The 18,500-nt window shown below is 40.6% G+C and overlaps 1 protein-coding gene across 1 annotated transcript; it reads right to left on the reverse strand.

Moving 5' to 3' along the window:
- Window positions 1-31: 31 nt before the first annotated feature.
- LOC120570929 lies at window positions 32-16,312 on the reverse strand. The gene is made up of 8 exons (XM_039819626.1): window positions 16,225-16,312; window positions 15,273-15,349; window positions 11,220-11,532; window positions 9,630-9,860; window positions 2,827-2,892; window positions 1,392-1,457; window positions 627-686; window positions 32-409 (listed from the first exon to the last, which is right to left on the reverse strand). The coding sequence occupies exons 1-8, from the start codon at window positions 16,310-16,312 to the stop codon at window positions 333-335; spliced, it is 978 nt and encodes a 325-aa protein (XP_039675560.1). The 3' UTR covers window positions 32-332.
- Window positions 16,313-18,500: the final 2,188 nt, after the last annotated feature.

An 18,500-nucleotide genomic window follows, 5' to 3' on the forward strand; every position in this document is an offset into this window, starting at 1 on the left:
CTGAGGAGTAGTTAACCATAGTCCTCGGAAATCCACCGGAGGTTAGAACGCCAACACAAAGAAAGAGGAAAGTGACGGACATCCGGCCAAAAAGAGTGACATCCGGAGGAAATTTCCAGCGGCATCGGGGCATTCCCGTAAATGAATCGTTGTTGATATATGGACTACTGTGAAAAATGTTCAATCCACAGAGAAATGCACACAGCCAGTATTCAGAAACTGTGCCTTCAAACGAGCCGTCCATTGTGATGTCACAACTATACTATAAATAGGTAGAAAGTGTTGCTACAGAACTGTTACAGTCATTCCCCGGCTGCAGCGACGGAGCAGAGTTATTGGTTCTGGTTGTTTGCTGTCGCTTTGGGTTTCTTCAGTAAACAATACGTGTTGTCAATTTGCTGTGACAAACCTGTGGGCCGAGAAAAAATACAGATTTAATAATAATTTTGTCCGTTTCATCAGAGTAAAAAAATCACCATCTGCTTCTCATTCAGTGTTTTGTTAAATATATATTAATATTATTTAGTTTCTGTACTTCCAGTTTTAAATAGAATCTGTCTTTTTACATATATCATGGCCTCTTTGACCCAGTAAACCTGCTTATATATCCTAAATGTTGAAGTTACCTTTATTATTATAATTGTTGCCAATCAAGGAATATGGGGACTCATTAGGAAGCGATGTCACTGTGAGAAGGAATGAAACACAATGAATATATAATATAAGACAGGATTTCCACCCAGGAGTCCGATGTTTGTGTCCTGTTCTTGTGCCACGTGTCACTGAAATGTACATTATGTAACCCCACCCACCATCTTTTCCTGAACCTAACTATCCCCTACTTGCGCCGCATGTCAGAAAAATGTACGTCCCGACTCAGACGCCAAGAGCCCAGACTAAGCGCTTTTAAATATGACGCCGAAGGGCTAGACGCAAGTCCCAAGAGTGTCAAAAAGTTAAAAGTTAGGCTAATGGTCCCAACCGAGTGCATCTAAATATGACTCTGTGTTTCTCAAATGGGGGCACGTGTCCCCCTAGGGGTACTTTGGAGGACTGCAGGGGGTACTAGACATTTTTTGCAAAATGTTTTTCAGTTACAAGGCTGTAGTTCTTTTTCAAAGTTTTTGTCGCTGTTTTTTGAAGTTTGTCACCTTTTTTTGAAGGTTTTGTCGCTTGTTTTGACCTATTCTTTCTTCCTTACTTTTTTCTAGTGTCTTTTTTTCTTAGAAGTTTCTGTCTCTTTTTTTCAAAGTTTTTGTCACTTCTTTTGAAATTTGTCACTTCCTCCACCTGCCAAAATAAAAGATGTCTTCTTGGTTGTTTTGTTGGATGCAGAAAAATCTAAATGCATTTTTTCTTTCAAAGAAAAAGGAACATGTCTTATCTCTCACCATTAGTCGGCTGACGCACAAATCCATTCTGTATCTCATCATAGACGGGGCCTCTTTCTTCACTTCCTGTGACAAAGACACATCAGTTAAACACATCAGTGTTTTCACATATAGTCCTCTTTACACAAACCAAAATCAGTTCTCCCGGCGTGTTTTCACACTTGGTTCGTTTTTCCCCCTTCCAAAATAACTCTGACCTATTTTGTTTTTTCTGGGTCAACATTTAAATCTTTTTTTGTAGCTTTTCCTGATGTTTTTGTCACTTTTTAAAAAATTTCTTTCCCTTTGTTTTTGTAGCTTTTACGATGTTTTTGTTGCTTTTTCGAGTTTTTGGTCACTTTTTCTGACATTTTTGTCACTTTTTTCAACGTTCTTTTATCAAATTTCTTTCATATGCTACCAAATTGAATAAAACCCCCAAATTCAATGAAAGTAGTGAACTGATCATTTATTTTACTTGTGAAGACACTGTGAAGACTTGTTGAATGGAACCAGACAACGTTATCTTTTTTGACAGTTTGGTTGAAAGAAAACCACATTTCAGATCTACAAACCTTTTTGAAAATGGGTCAGATTTGACCCGAGGACAACATTGTGCCTAGCCCCTAGAAATCTAGACGCACCCTAGCGGCAGCAAATGTAATTCGCAGCCAGGGTCCGTCTAGCAACTCTCCGTTGGCTTGTGAGCTGGAAAAACCAAACTCTGGTCAGGCCAATCACATCGTGTGTAGAGTCGGTGGGCGGGGCTTAACATAATGACGGCAGAGTTGCGACGGTTCCGCGTGAATTCCCCGCTACTTGAAAACAAAGAAGATGGCTGCTGCTGGCGAACAGCGGTCTTTGGAATCTGCTTTGGCCGCGACTCTGGAAGACTTGGAGTTTAGCTTTTCTTTGAGAAAAGAACAAAGAACGGCACTGAAGTCATTCTTAAAAAAATTAAGATGTGTTTGGCAAATACGGCAAAAGTTGAATCTGTCAACTAGCGTTGCTCTGGTTGGTTGTAGCGCTATCCTATTGCGTGCAGAGGGAATTTGAAAGACAACCGATTATCCCGCCCCTCGGATTGAGCCCTGCCAATGGTGAGTTCCCAGACCCAACATCTGGATGTGGGTCTGGCTTGTTAGGCTACATTGCGGCCCTAGCGGTGGCAGAAATACGACCTAATATCTAAACCAGAAAATGTAACAGTCGGGGTTTTGAACGTAAAATTCGGCATTTTAAACACGTGTTTAAATTCGTGAATGTTTGCAGTTTGGTGATGTTTGGGCCCCAAAACTATTAAGTTTACAAAAAGATCATGGTTTTTGGGTTACAATTATACTTTACTTTACTTTCTGAAGGTGACCAAAGTTTAGAAGAAGAAATTTGGGTTAAAATCAGACGCTATACGTCACTTCCTAAAGGGTAAGAAAAGGGAACTTTTCTTATCTCTCACCATTAGTCGGCTGAAGCACAAATCCCTCCTGTATCTCGTCATAGACGGGGCCTCTTTCTTCACTTCCTGTGAAAAAGACACATCAATGTTTCCCATATAGTTCTCTTTACACGAACCAAACTCAGCTCTCTTGGGCGTTTTCACACTTGGTTCATTTTTCCGCCTTCCAAAATTACTCTGACCTATTAGTCTGAATTTTGTGTGCATATGTGAAAACTTCAAGGCCTCATCAGAGCTGAAGGGAACCAGTCCTCTTGCTGGTTTCTGGTTTCTTTATTTCATTTTGAACAAAAAATAACCATAAGATGAAATATAAAAAATAAAAGTGCGTTGTGCAATACAATACAGAAAAAGATCTTAATATAAAACATGGCAACAGAGCACAAAACAATCCACAAAATAAGACAATAACCAAAATGTATAATAAACAATGTGTTCAATATGTCCCAAAAGTAGCGGGATGAAGCAGAAGCTTGTTTACTTTCCCCACCCCTAATATCCAACTCTAAACAGTTCCAATACATATTATATCTTCATCACTATATATAATATATATTCATGGCAAAATAACAAACAATGTGAAACACCTACCAACATTTTATCAATCTTTTTCTGTTGGTTCCCTTTTTGTGGTTTATTTATACCTTCTTTTATTAGTGCATCTTCTTAAATGTGTATTTATTGATTCAATGTTTGTCCTTTTAATGTGTAAACAGGTCAGGTTTGATTTACCTCGTCTTTTAAACCGTCTCCGAGTGAAGTAGACGATGATGAGGAAGAGGAGGAGGAGGAGGAAGGAGACGACTACTCCATACACCCAACTAGGAAATTGTCGAGGGACTTCAGGGTCAGCTGGAAGACAAAGTAAGAACTAATTAACACTTTGAACAATTGCATGTCATTTACAAACACAGCTCAGTTTTTGTTACAGCAGAAGACAAATCAAACAGAGACAGTTATTATATAAAGTATTATTTGTCGTGCATGTGTATTTCAAAACAATTATATACACTTGAGAGGCTGTTGTATCTACAGGTTAAGATATAAAAACCAACAAAATAATAAAACAAAGAAAGAATTGATGGTCCAGGTAGTCGCCAGACCTTCCTCCACAGCGCCGCGGAGGAAGGTCTGGTGAGTCCACACAGCACTGTGGGATGGGAGAAAAACGTGCTCTAGTTTATTTCCATTTCTTTAAACCAATCACAATCGTCATGGGTGGCACTAAGCGCCGGACAGAGCCATGGTGCCTCTGCAAAATAGCCTCAGGAAGGAACTTGTTTTGGTGGAACGTGTACGTTCAAAAGTTGTTTTAGTCGTGCAACAGAGAACTCAGATTGGACAGATAGTCTAGCTAGCTGTCTGGATTTACCCTGCAGAGATCTGAGGAGCAGTTGACCATAGTCCTCACAAATCCACCACAATTACACTTGTGCTTTCCATAAACTGTTGTTGCTTTAGCCTATTATTTCAGTTGTAACCCTGGCAGTGGGAAGCAAATAAAATATATAAAAACATAATTCAAACCGATGTGAGCATTGGTGACACACAGCTCAAGAAGCCGACAAATAACCGATATGTAATTCCCTACCATTAATATATATATATATATATACACACAGTACAGGCCAAAAGTTTGGACACACCTTCTCATTCAATGTGTTTCTTTATTTTCATGACTATTTACATTGTAGATTCTCACTGAAGGCATCAAAACTATGAATGAACACATATGGAATTATGTACTTAACAAAAAGTGTGAAATAACCAGAGATGGGAAGTACGAAGTACAAATACTTCGTTACTGTACTTAAGTAGATTTTTCGGATATTTCTACTTTACTTTACTATTTTTTTGTGGCGACTTTTTACTTTTACTCCTTACATTTTAACACGAATATCGGTACTTTCTACTACTCCTTACATTTTAAAAATTGGCTCGTTACTTTAGTTTTGTACAAGAGGTCTAATGTCGGAGAATAGCGCGGACACGCGCCTACACCGCGAGCGGGCGCGTGCGCACACAGAAAAAAAGTGAGAAAAAGAAAGAGAGACTGCTGTCCGGAGGATAATCAGTTGAGATGGTGTGTGCGTCCTTGAGAACTGTAAGTCGTATAACTTATGTTGTCAGTTCATGTAAGCCTGTTGTTGTATTGGTCTATAGTTCCTGCACAGTTAAAGTAGGTTAGCTAGTGATTTAGTTGTTTGTGTTCTTCACCTGTTAGCTAGGTTTCACGTTGCTACACGCAACGTCATTCCCAAGCATCAAAAGAGAGAAGTTGTCCGTGTTTTACAGACACACCTGGGGGGGGGGGGGGCGAAGTTTGAAACCAGCATCAGCTTTAAATGCGGTCCTAATCTAGTCCTCACTAGCAAGTTTCAAATAATTTCACTGGAGTTACCGTTATTATTTTTCACTTGATCAATACCGAATTCAATTTAATTGGATGGGAATATACTGTAGGCTACGTTGCATGTAACGCACCACTACAAGACGACTCGACAAAATTCGGGCGCATTCTGCATTCATTTCGCGGCAAATAATTGCAGCTTGATGGTGGTAACGTTAGCACTAGTAGTATGGACGGCGACATGATTGGAAATGAAGAAAACAGAGATCCCAGAGATTAGGCAGACAAGCAGCAAGACATTCCCAATCATCCCTGGCCTTATCTGAGAGAGATGTTTGAGATAGGCTAAGGCATCAGGTATGACTCCTGGCCAATGTGCTGTGTAACTCTAAAAGTATGGGGAACTTCTTAATTAATCTATGTTTAGTAATTCATATTGAATCCTTTATTTTCTTTCTATATTTGAGCGCACACACATGCATGTCGATTCCTTTAAATGTTAAGGGGACGATTAAAAAGAGAAACTGGATCATTGAATTCATATCTTGCTACTCACATCTCATATCTTGTAACGTGTGTGGTCCAGGTAGCTTTGCATAAAAAGTGGTTGTCATTCAAGGCTACTTTTACTTTTATACTTTAAGTACATTTCAAAGCCTGTACTTTGTTACTTTTACTTAAATAAAGAAGTTAAATCAGTACTTCTACTTTTACCAGAGTATTTTTTAACACAAGTATCTGTACTTCTACTTAAGTACGGGAAGTGAGTACTTTTGCCATCTCTGGAAATAACTGAAAAAATGTCTTATATTTTAGATTCTTCAAAGTAGCCACCCTTTGCTTTTTTTGATAACTCTGCAAACCCTTGGTGTTCTCTCAATGAGCTTCATGAGGTAGTCACCTGAAATGGTTTTACCTTCACAGGTGTGCCTTGTCAGGGTTAATTAGTGGAACTTTTTACCTTATTAATAAAAAAGCAAAGGTTGGCTACTTTGAAGAATCTAAGACATGTTTTCAATTATTTCACACTTTTTTGTTAAAAACATAATTCCATATGTGTTCATTCATAGTTTTGATGCCTTCAGTGAGAATCTACAATGTAAATAGTCATGAAAATAAAAAGGAAACGCATTTGAATGAGAAGGTGTGTCCAAACTTTTGGCCTGTACTATATATATATATATATATTTTTTTTTTTTCATAAAAATACCCATCAGGGAATGTTAACGGGGTTGTCGGTCTCTAAATGTTTTAACTTTTATGAGCGCACCCCTCTCTCTCTCCCTCTCTCTCCCCTCTCTCTCTCCCTCTCTCTCTCTCTCTCTCCCCTCTCTCTCTCCCCTCTCCCCTTCTCTCTCCCTCTCTCTCCCCCTCTCTCCTCTCTCTCCTCCCCCTCTCTCTCCCCCTCTCTCTCTCTCTCTCCCCTCTCTCTCTCCCCTCTCTCTCTCTCCCTCTCTCTCTCTCTCCCCTCTCTCTCCGTGCACCGAGCTCCGCCTGATCTTCTAAGAACAGTGACGCCGTTATCAATCGAGTATTGATTGGTCAGTAGGCGGGGCTTTTACACCGGTTGATCTCTAATCTCCAACATAACCTGCTCCTGACCAGGTTAGGTTTTCAGCATAAGTTAACCACGGCGATTGAACCCGGTAACAACTAATCCACAGTCGTGGTACAGAAAACCCTGGGTTGAACCTTAAGTTAGCTCGTTAACACCAAATCCTGCTTCGTAGTACAGGCCTCCTAACTATGATGGTTGCATCTATTTGTTGTAAACTTTGATTCTGTCCTGTCCAGTTACCTGCGTTGGTGTAAGTGTTGGTTGTTGTTTTTTTGTTGGTGTTGGTTTGGTGGGGGGGGGGGGGGGGTTTTGGGGGGGTTTTTTTTTTTCTTTGTTGTCGTCGTATCTTTATCAGTCCGAGGTGGAGTTGATGGTACAGTTGTTACTTCTGCTTCTGTTGGAGGAAGTGCTGCTGATGTTTGTCTTGTTGTTGCTGTTGTCGGGGTTGTTGTTGTTGTCCGGGTTGTTGTTGCTGTTGTCGAGGTTGTTGTTGTTGGGGTTGTTGGGTTTGTCCTTGTGGTTGTGGTTGTTGTGGTTGTGGTTGTTGTGCGTGGTGCCATGTTACCTTCAGAGCAAGAAAGACAACCGAGAGATAGAGCATGAACATACTTTACTACAGAAAGTGCTGCTAAGATTGTACACTCAGTTTGAAATGGTTGACAGGCTATGAACTCTCTGTGGTCCGTCATTTTGCAAAGTGTTCTCACGGCTTGCAGAGGATGTTGTTTGCTTGACTTGTCACGTTTTAAAATACAATTAACCTCAAAGTTCCGTGTGAAGGCAGCGCGTTTAACCTGGCCTCTTGCTTGTGGTTATTTTTCAGCAGTTTCTATTCAAAGAAATAGAGACAATAGATAGCATTCTTATGTCTGTCCCGGTAAATATGAAGCCACAGCCTGTTAGCTTAGCGTAGCATAAAGACGGTAGAGAGGAGGACAGCCATAGGCGGAAATCACGGGGGGTCGGACCCACCCCATCTTAGGGCTGCCCCCTCAAAATATCATTAGAAACCACGCTGTGTATTGTAAATATTATATACTTCAAATAATTGTGTAAGCGGTAAATCAGTATAAACGCATAAAGGGCAACAAAATGCTTTTTAAGTTTAGAAACATTTTGAGTCCCCCTCCCTTGCCTCACAGTGGTTTGGTCCACTGCTTGGTTTCTTCCTTTACTTTAACTGTACGCAGAATAAAAGCCCGGTTGGACTCATGGGAGAGAATGAATCTGGCCAGTAAGAACACCGGCAAGGCTGTTTTACTACGTTAAACATCAGATGAAGTGATTATTTTCTCTAATACAGAACAGAGTTGTCAGTCAATAATACCATTCAAATTCCATTTGTTATTTTTTTAATATTCGAATATTTAATGCTCATATGCAGCCTGTTATAAATATGTACTACACTACGAGGCTTATGGGCGTTAATGTCACTATAAGCATGTGGTAGTTGTTACACGTTCTGTCCACTAGAGGGACTTCCAACATCAGCCTGGCCTACGTCATGGCGCGTTGCATTTCTGGCACAACGCTCTGTTTACATTAGTTTCCACCACAAGCACACAGTGACAAACACAAATCAACAGAGAACTCTGTAATGAAACATTATCTAACAAGCGTATTGAAGCGGCTCTGTTGTAAAGGCTAACGGTGCTCAGTTAGCACAATGACATCATGTTGGAAAGCACAGCCGAAACGATTTGTCATAAACTAAGTAACAATAGTGTTAGCCACGATGCTAACGGCATTGATAGCTAAGCCAAACGGTGATGTCACTACTATTTTAGTGATTTAAAAGCAACCTGTTTCTTGCAGATTGTCACGTTACTGTGATTGTGAATCCAGCTGTTAGAAGGTGATATACGAAGTCAGCTGTAGGGCAGCTAACATTAACTTTAGCTGTCTCCATGAATCTCCCAGCTAAGCTAACTAATGATAACATAAGCATTTTGGCTTGGTGGATGTCGATTTTAAAGTCATGTTAAAACAATTTTACCATTTTTCTTCTGATTTTCAGCTGCAGCCTGTCACTCCCCCTTGTACTAATGTTACGTAACGTTAGCTCACAATGCCTTGTGTTTCTCACTCCCATAACTTATTGTTCATCAGACGTGACATGAGAAGAGGGAGATTAGCCAACGTTAGCCAACCTATTTCTAAAAAAATAAATAAATCACATTTGAATTGTAATTTCAGCATTCAAATAGTATTGATTTTTGTACTATTCGAATTATATTCGACTTTCGGAATTCGTTCCAACAGCCCTAATACAGATGATGCTGAGTCAATCATTAATTAGTCATGACAAAGAAATTGTGCACTTTTTCACGAGTCCACTATGTTAGCGTTATAAAGTTAGTTACTTAGCTTGTTTTGGTAGCTTGAAGGATAGTTAATTAACGTTAGCTAACGTTAGCTTGCTAATTCCACCCAACATGCTTTCACTATAGTTACAGAAACTGAGCCTAACAAATTTGTCACTCATTTGGCCAGGGCACTGTGCTTTTCTACGCTGTTACAAGAGTGTGTAAATGAAACATTAAGTTGTTAAACTTTACCAATTTATTGTCCGGCCGGCTGCCTGGCTAGTTAGTTAGCCTGCATGCTAGAAGGCTCAGTTCTCAGTTCAGCGTCATCTGTATTAGAGAAAAGAATCACTTCATCCGATGTTTGAAGTAAATCAAATAGCGTCGCCAGCCTACTACATATCCATACCAGAACAAATCTGGCTGTATTATTTCTGTCAGTGTAAAAAAAATTACGTTTATTGTCCCTAAAAAAATCACTTACCAACAGATCTAAAGCTCACTGAATGACACATCATGTCTTGTTTGTTTAATATGTGTTTACTTCCGCCCATATTTCTGTGTTTCTCTCTGATTTCCTTTTTCTTACCTTTGATTACATTCAGATAAACAGCTGGTTTTCCATCACAGTAGTAAAGTCCGGAGTCACCAGGCTGCACGTCTGTTATAGTCAACGTCTGGTCAACAGGGGAAACATCAAACCTTCTTAGTGGTATTCCACCAGAGTCTCTGGTCCATGTTGGAACATGTGATGCTCCGACATCATGAGGACATGTCAGAGTGATGCTGGTCCTCTCTGGAGCAGGGACTAGAGTTGTTCCTGAACACAACAAACATACTGAGTCAGTACAAACATAGATTCATGTTTATAATGAACCATCATAAATGTATTACACATGTTCAGTATAAAGTCAGAGGCCATTTGAAGAGTTTTAGGGTTATTTTCACTTAAAATGTGCTCCATGTTTATGAGGTTTTAGAGGAGAGATCTTTCCAAATGTGACTACACAAGAACAAGATGACCCTTTCACCATGTTGTTAAAATTATAATAATGATAATAAATGCATTTAGTCCTTCATTTAAACAGATCCATTTTTTCAAGAGTAAGCAAAGTTTTTTGTAGCACTTGTTCCCTTTGTGAGGAGCTCAGTTTAAACATGTGCTATGACGTTTAAATGTCTTGTCACATTATTAGGCCTATTAATAATCAGATATGTGATCAGAGTTTGACAATTTTTGCACTTTTAAGACAAATAATGTGTTTGATTTCATAGTTTGTTGCGCACATTCAAATCTTTATAATTGAAACTAAACACTTAAACCCAGACATGCAGATGTAGGCTGCACCAAAAGCTCCTCAAATACAGGAAGTAAATATTCCTGCCAATCACAGTGCAATGAATTTAAAACTTGATTTTAAATCCTTGTTCAGACATAAATAATGATTGTATTATACTTTACAAAATAGTTGCCATTAAAGGTTAGAAAAGGTGCATTTACATTTGAATTATGTAATTTCATTATTGTGCCAGAACAGCCCGTTCTCATTCCGAACTCGTAAAATAAGGACGTTAGGGCAGTGGCTGTCAGCGTCTGATGCGACGTAAAAGGCACCCTTCAGCGTATTTATGTAACGAACCGGGGACACCCGAACTTAGATAAGATTTAGCGAGCAGTATATAAGGAAGAATCGCTGCGTAAGGGGGTTGGTTGGGGTGGTGGATGGGTCAAAACACCGGACTTTCGCAGGAGACCCTGGGTTTGCGTCCCGTGTGTAACGCTTGTTAGAGTCGGTTTTTTCGCGCCTTTTTGTTTCCTCCCGCGTGTCACGGAACCGTACGCCCACCCACGACCCTTTCCTAAACCCAACCGTCCCGTCCTTCCCGCGTGTCACGGTGTGTACAACCGTTTAGTAGTCTCGACCAAGCGCGTCAAAAGGGACGGCAAGCGCGTTCACTTGACACGTTAAAGGAGACCTTTGGCGGTCAATAAGAACGAGAAAGGCTCCTGACCAAACGTCCTTATTTTACGAGTTGGGTGTGAGAACCTGTTGGCCAGAACATATTTTTTTAATCAAAGTTTTTTTTTTTTTCTTTCAACATTTAGCTTAGAGACATGATTCTGAAAAGCAGGAAGAGAAACAGAAAGCAGAACGATTTTATTGGAGTTAGATGTTACCTGATGGGATCACCGTCAGATCTGCAGCTGCTTCATTGTTACAGAAGTATCTTCCAGAGTCTGAGATTACAGGATTTAGAATGAACAGTGTCTTATCAGCTTCTGAACCGTATCGACTGCCCGGTATGTGTTTTATTTCTCTGCCTACATTAACTGTTATTATGTCAGTTTTGTTTCCATTCCTCTCTCTGCTCCAGGTCACGTCTCCCTCCACAGAGTGAGGACATCGCAGAGTCACCCGTGTCTTTTCTTGAACTATTTCATGGATTATTCCTGCAAAAGAAACAAAATTTACAATAAATATGAATCTGTTCTCAGATTGTCAGCATTTCTAATATTTAATTAATTTATAATAATTTACACTATTGTTATTACACACTACACACAGGCCTGAAATACACACACACACACACACACACACACACACACACACACACATTCTCAGGTCCTTTGCGTGCACTAATGGAGAGATGTGAGAGTGAGTGGGTTGCGGCTGCTGAACAGGCACCCTGAGCGGTTGGGGGGGATTCAGTCAGTGCCTTGCTCAAGAGCACCTTGGCATTGCCCAGGAGGTGATCTGGCATCAAGCTACTAGTCCACCTCCCTACTTCGGTGCGTACGGGGATTTGAACCAGCCGACTCCCAACCCAACTCCCTACGGACTGAGCTACTGCCACCCCAAATATAGAATATAATAATATATAATAATATTGCAAATAAGTCAAAAGTGTTTTCACACTCAGACTCAACATCAGTCGAGTACTCATCGATTGAGACATTGATTTCTTTACTAAAACAGAAACAACAGAGGGGTTCAGTGTCTGACAACATTATGGAAATGATCCCTACAGAGATAGACCTTCCTGTTAAAGAGTAAGATCCTTTTTGTCTAACATGAAAAAGCCCCGAAATCACCATCACCAAACCCACCAGACTCCATTTAAATAATCAATGCTTTTATCAGCATAACACACACTTGATTCAAAGTCAAAAGAAACAACATAACACTGTGAAAAGCTATCTTGGTTCGTCTTTCTAATGATCCAACAATCACCACTTCATTTTGGTTGAAATAAACCCTTAATTCACCCATTTACATGCGAAAATATGCTGGTTCTATACATGCTAATAATAGTAATGTTTATTTACATGGAGTCATGTTCAAAAAAAGGGATGTTACTCTTTAACAAAAGGTCTATCTCTGTAGGAATCCTTTCCATAATGTTGTCAGACATTACAGTACTACTACTACTACAGTAATAATCTGAGCCTATCAGCAGCAAAACCTTTAGTGGACACAAACTGATGGTGAACATTTGTCCCATAGGGTTACATTTGCAGCCGGTTTGTGGCTGCCGGTTAAAGCGTTCTCGTCCAATCCTGTACCAATTTCAAAGATTTTTGTTCACATTAGTCACTTAGACACAGAGATGGCAAAAGTACTCACTTCCCGTACTTAAGTAGAAGTACAGATACTTGTGTTAAAAATACTCTGGTAAAAGGAGAAGTACTGATTTAACTTCTTTACTTAAGTAAAAGTAACAAAGTACAGGCTTTGAAATGTACTTAAAGTATAAAAGTAAAAGTACCCTTGCGAATGACAACCACTTTTATGCAAAGCTACCTGGACCACACACGTTACAAGATATGAGATGTGAGTAGCAAGATATGAATTCAATGATCCAGTTTCTCTTTTTTAATGGCGTCCCTTAACATTTAAAGGAATCGACATGCATGTGTGTGTGCTCAAATATAGAAAGAAAATAAAGGATACAATATGAATTACTAAACATAGATTAATTAGGAACGTTCCCCATACTTTTAGAGTTACACAGCACATTGGCCAGGAGTCATACTTGATGCCTCCTAGCCTATCTCAAACATCTCTCTCAGATAAGGCCAGGGATGATTGGGAATGTCTTGCTGCTTGTCTGCCTAATCTCTGGGATCTCTGTTTTCTTCATTTTTCAATCATGTCGCCGTCCATACTACTAGTGCTCGCGTTACCACCATCAAGCTGCAATTATGTGCCGCAAATGAATACAGAATGGCGACCGATCTGTCGTGTACGTCTTGTAGTGGTGCGTTACTGCAACGTAGCCTACAGTATATTCCCATCCAATTAAATTGAATTCGGTATTGATCACGTGAAAATAATAACGGTAACTCCAGTGAAATTATTTGAAACTTGCTAGTGAGGACTAGATTAGGACCGCATTTAAAGCTGATGCTGGTTTCAAACTTCACGGACAACTTCTCTCTTTTGATGCTTGGGAATGGCGTTGCGTGTAGCAACGTGAAACCTAGCTAACAGGTGAAGAACACAAACAACTAAATCACTAGCTAACCTACTTTAACTGTGCAGGAACTATAGACCAATACAACAACAGGCTTAAATGAACTGACAACATAAGTTATACGATTTACAGTTCTCAAAGGCCTTTACACACCATCTCAACTGATTATCCTCCGGACGCAAAATTACGAATCCCACATGGCCCCGCCAAGACCCCGCCCTGAAGCAGCTTGATTGGTTAGGGTTAGGCATTTACACCTCAAAAGTGGTTAAGGTTAGGGTTAGGGGATTGGTCAGGGGATAGGACCTGTGCGTGTAAGCATGGACCTGGCCAATTGTAGTGTGTGAATGCTATTGAAAGGGCGGGTCTTGGCGGTGGCCATAGTGGGATTAGGTAATACGCCCTCCGGACAGCAGTCTCTCTTTCTTTTTTCTCACTTTTTTTTTCTGTGTGGCGACGCGCCCGCTCAGCGGTGGTAGCGGTGTCCGCGCTATTCTCCGACATTAGACCTCTTGTACAAAACTAAAGTAACGAGCCAATTTTTAAAATGTAAGGAGTAGAAAGTACCGATATTCGGTGTTAAAATGTAAGGGAGTAAAAGTAAAAGTCGCCACAAAAAAATAGATAAAGTAAAGTAGAAATATCACGAAAAATCTACTTAAGTACAGTACACGTATTGTACTCGTTACTTCCATCTCTGCTTAGACACAAATGCATGGGCATATAGGGCCTAGGTTGAAAAATAACTTAAAATTACCTTTTAAATAAAGGGTTTAAAAAGTACTATGAGTGCCTCCAGATGTTTTTGTTTTTTACCAACTAACACAATGGGCTTCCATTAAAAGTAAAACATTGTCAAATTTTTCCTCCAAGTTTTGAAGCCCAAAGTTTAACTTTGACCTTTAAATAATTAAACTCTGTGTCACTCACAGTTTCAATCTTCACACTACAATGACAAAGTAATAGGCAATATCTGAGCAGATCAGAATCAGAAAAGGGTTTATTGCCACAATCAGACACACCCCGTGGAATATGTCTTTGTGAATGGTGGAAACATACACAAACAAACATTTAAAATTAAAGGTGCAGTAAGTGATGCTGCACAAAGATTGTTGATATTTGAACTTTCGACCGCCCCAGATTCACAGACAGATAACTACTGGGCAGCGGCACATTCACATACTGCCACCCTTCCCCCCCTCCCCAACTACCATCAACTGTCTCCGCCTGTTGCTGATTGGCTGGAACAATGCTTTGTGGCTCATTCACGCGTCCTTTTCCAGTCACACAGCGCGGGGCTCTGTATTATCACCGCATTTTTTTTTTTCAGCGCTCAGAAAATGGAGAGCTAGGTGACCCTGAGGAGATATGATATTCACTCAATTTGACAAAAACTTTTAATGGATTAACATCACTTACTAAGAAATAAACACATGAATAGAAACTGTTATATACAAAAAGCTGAATATGCTGAGTGTAGAATGCAACAACTATACAGTATGTGCAATGGGCAGATGTATAGATATACAGATGAGGGACATCACGTTTAGAACATTTTGTTTCGTAGTTCCGTAATGACGAAATAAAACTTTATTGCCCTATGTATTTAAGCGATCAAGACTTTTCTAAAGCAGTTCCCCTCAACCGTTAACCTCACACCGACTACAACCTGTTGCATCTCTACGAGTTGAACTACAAATATCATCTTTTAAAACTGATGAGACCCGAATTGATTAATTAAAAATAAAGTCCTTACCTGCAGCGGCCTTATAGCGCAAGCACTAAGACGAGCAGGTAGATATTCACCCTCATCCTCCACGCAGACTGACGTGACTGATCAGTGATCACAGTTTTCATCTGAAGTGAGAACAGGAACTCGGCTGCTCGCTGTCAGTGAGCGTAGCGTGCAAATAGAAACCCACAATGTTGTCTCCATATTGATGCCTGCCTCTATTTCCTCCTGTGGTTAATGAAGGCTGATGTTTCCTCTCATTTTTTTTTACACGACTCATAGAGTGCCACAACTAGACACTCACTCAAATCAGGCTGTTCTCATGAACTACTCGCTCATACAGTTACTAAAAGCAATGCACTGTACAACACTACACACAACCGGTCTACGGCAGTTAACCTGTCTCATGGAAGTTCGTGTAAATGTGACGCGTTATTTGAATCTATTGATACATGTTCACGGAGACGTTTTTGTCGTTTTTCGTGGTGGACAACACGAAAATGTGAAGTAATGTATTTCAATGGAGAAGCATATTGTTGGCCACAGAACGAAATTGGGAGTAAATATAAAAGTCGAAAATCCGCGTAGGGAGGTTGGTGGGGTGGTGGATGGGTCAAACAATACAGGACTTTCACCCGAGACGGGGGTCGCGTCCGTTCTCGGCGTTTTTGTTTCCGGGGATGGCGTCCCTGCATGTGGCGTTTTGTCCCGCGTGTTACTGTGGCGCATCTCCCGGCGTTTAAAGCCCTTTCCCCCGGCGTTTAACGGCCCTTCCCCGGCGTTTAAGGCGCCCTTTAAGAGCGCCCCCTTCTCCAGCGTTTAAAGCGCCCTTTCCCGGCGTTTAAAGCGCCCTTTCTCCGGTGTTTAAGGCGCCCTTTCCCGTAAGGATTTTCCTAAACCCAACCTCCGCCATCCCGTTATTGTAGAGGCTTCCCAGCCGGCCGCCCCGCCCGGAGCCGCCTCGTGAACGCCTCACCGGAGCTGCGTCTGGCGAAGCGCCTCACGTAGAAGCCTCGCACCGGCCGCCTCGATGGTTCCCCAGCGAGCCACCTACATGGGCGCATCCCGGCTTATGGGCGACCTTTCGACGCCTCAGCGTCCTTTCCCCGAGAAAATAATGTGACATTTAGCACTAAAAATAGCGTGAGCAGTTACACGTAAAAGCGAAGCGCGTCTCCGTGAACCACGTATCAATAGATTAAGAATCGCGTGTGGACATTTACCACGAACACAGTAATGGCGGGGGCCATTGTAAGGGATAACAGTCATCCCCTAACTAGGGTTGGAGTACCGAAACCGGTTCCCGCCATAACCCGGTAGGAATCGGACGGATTAGAGCGCACATTTTGGTTCCTCATTTCGGTTCCACTTAATGTATCGACTGAAATGTTTTCCCTCTATTGCTTGAAGCGGACTAAAAAATATCTCGCACTTTTTCTGTAGTCTACTAATTTTTAAAATGTATATTCTCCTCTGGGCTAACCAAAACCGGACATAAATGCATATTAACCATTCCCTTGGCGTTATTGGTAGTAAACAATACACTTGCTCTGCTAGTCTATCGTTAGCTAGCTAGCTTTTGGATGCATTTAAAATGCCTAAAAGCAAAAGTGGTTGAAAGTGTGGCTGTATTTCACAGTCAAGGATTCCGTGTTAGGTGACTTAGGTTTACTTATTATATATTTAAGTACTTTAAAACATTAATATATTGTTTCCGTTTAATATATAAAAAAGCTCTATAAAGAGCTTTTCTTTGATGTCATTTTCAGTTTTTAAGAATCGGTTTAGGAAGGAATGCGTTTTAAAGTACCAATTGACATCGGAATGGTAAAAATCGAAGCTTGATATCCAACCCTACTCTAACGCACCCAGTTTGTTATTGCATTTCAGTAGGCGTAAAAAATAACTCCAGTTCATTAAAGCTTTCGCTGCGTAACTTTTTGATAATAATGAACGTCCATTACATTCAAGCCGTTGCCAAATGAGTTGCTACAAAGCTAATTAAGACTATAAGCTCCACAAAAACTCTCTCTGGATTTCTCAGTATGGCTATAATCAGAAGATTGTGGCGTCCGGCAACTTTAGCGTTCAGAAACTCCCTCCGTGTCCTCCTTGGCAGTACGCTGGAGAAGGGAAGGATCATGGAGAGCTTGTATCATGTGGGGCTTACACCGACGGTTTTGTTGTCATTACTTAGATTTCCTCATGGGGGCGACAGAATCTACACACTGTAGCTTTAATGTCTGTAAATGAACATGGGGCAAAACATAATTAGCAGGGCAGGAAAGAACATTCTTCACTACTGCTTCACAGAGCTATAAAACCAAATAACATAATCCCTAAGCATAGGGAATGCAGATTTATTAAATGTGGAAAAACCTGATTTTTTAGGCTGCATGTTTGGAGATCATCTTCCCTATGTGAAACTTCATAGCCGGGATCGGACGGATACACGGTTTTTCTCGCATTTCTATGCATGTGTCACCTTTAAAGGAGACCTATTATAAACCGATTACAGGTTCACACATTTGTACTTTTATTGTTTCTACTAAAAACATATTTACATGGTATAATAAAACAATTTTTTTTCTCATACTGCCATGGTTGCCACCTGTATTCACCACGATACAGCCTATATCGACGACGTTTTAATTTGGGACTGTTCATGTGCAGCAAATTCATTCCCTCATTTCAGCCGTCCGTTACCTTCCTCTTTCTTTGTGTTGGCGTTCTAACCTCGATTGGATTTCTGAGGACTATGTTATGCTCCTCAGATCTCTACAGGAGGTAAATCTGAACGCTAGCTGAGCTATCCGTCCAATCTGAGTTTTGTTTCGACTAAAACAACTTTTTTGAGCGTACACATGTTCCACTAAAACAAGTTCCTTCGAGGGCTATTTTTGCACAGGCACCGTGTGGCTCGTCTGGCTTAGTGCCGCAAGACGGTGTGTTGGTTTAAAGAAATGCCGACTAAAAACAACTTTTGAACATACACATGTTCCTGTGTCTATTGGACCATGAACAGGAAGCACAACAAAGACAAAGAGAACTACAATTTAAAGTTAATTGACACCAAGGGCATAGGTTTGGTTTAAACATTGAGAGAACATTATCTATGAGGAACCTGGGGGTCCCTCCCCATAAGTTGCAGGCATCAAACACTTAATTTCCGGCATTGTGGTGAATTTTTTATGCAACAATTTATTGATCTTTTGGCATCAATTCATGCTGATATTTCTTTACATAAATGAA

This window comes from Perca fluviatilis, chromosome 13, assembly GCF_010015445.1.
Source record: "Perca fluviatilis chromosome 13, GENO_Pfluv_1.0, whole genome shotgun sequence".
NCBI lineage: Eukaryota > Metazoa > Chordata > Actinopteri > Perciformes > Percidae > Perca > Perca fluviatilis.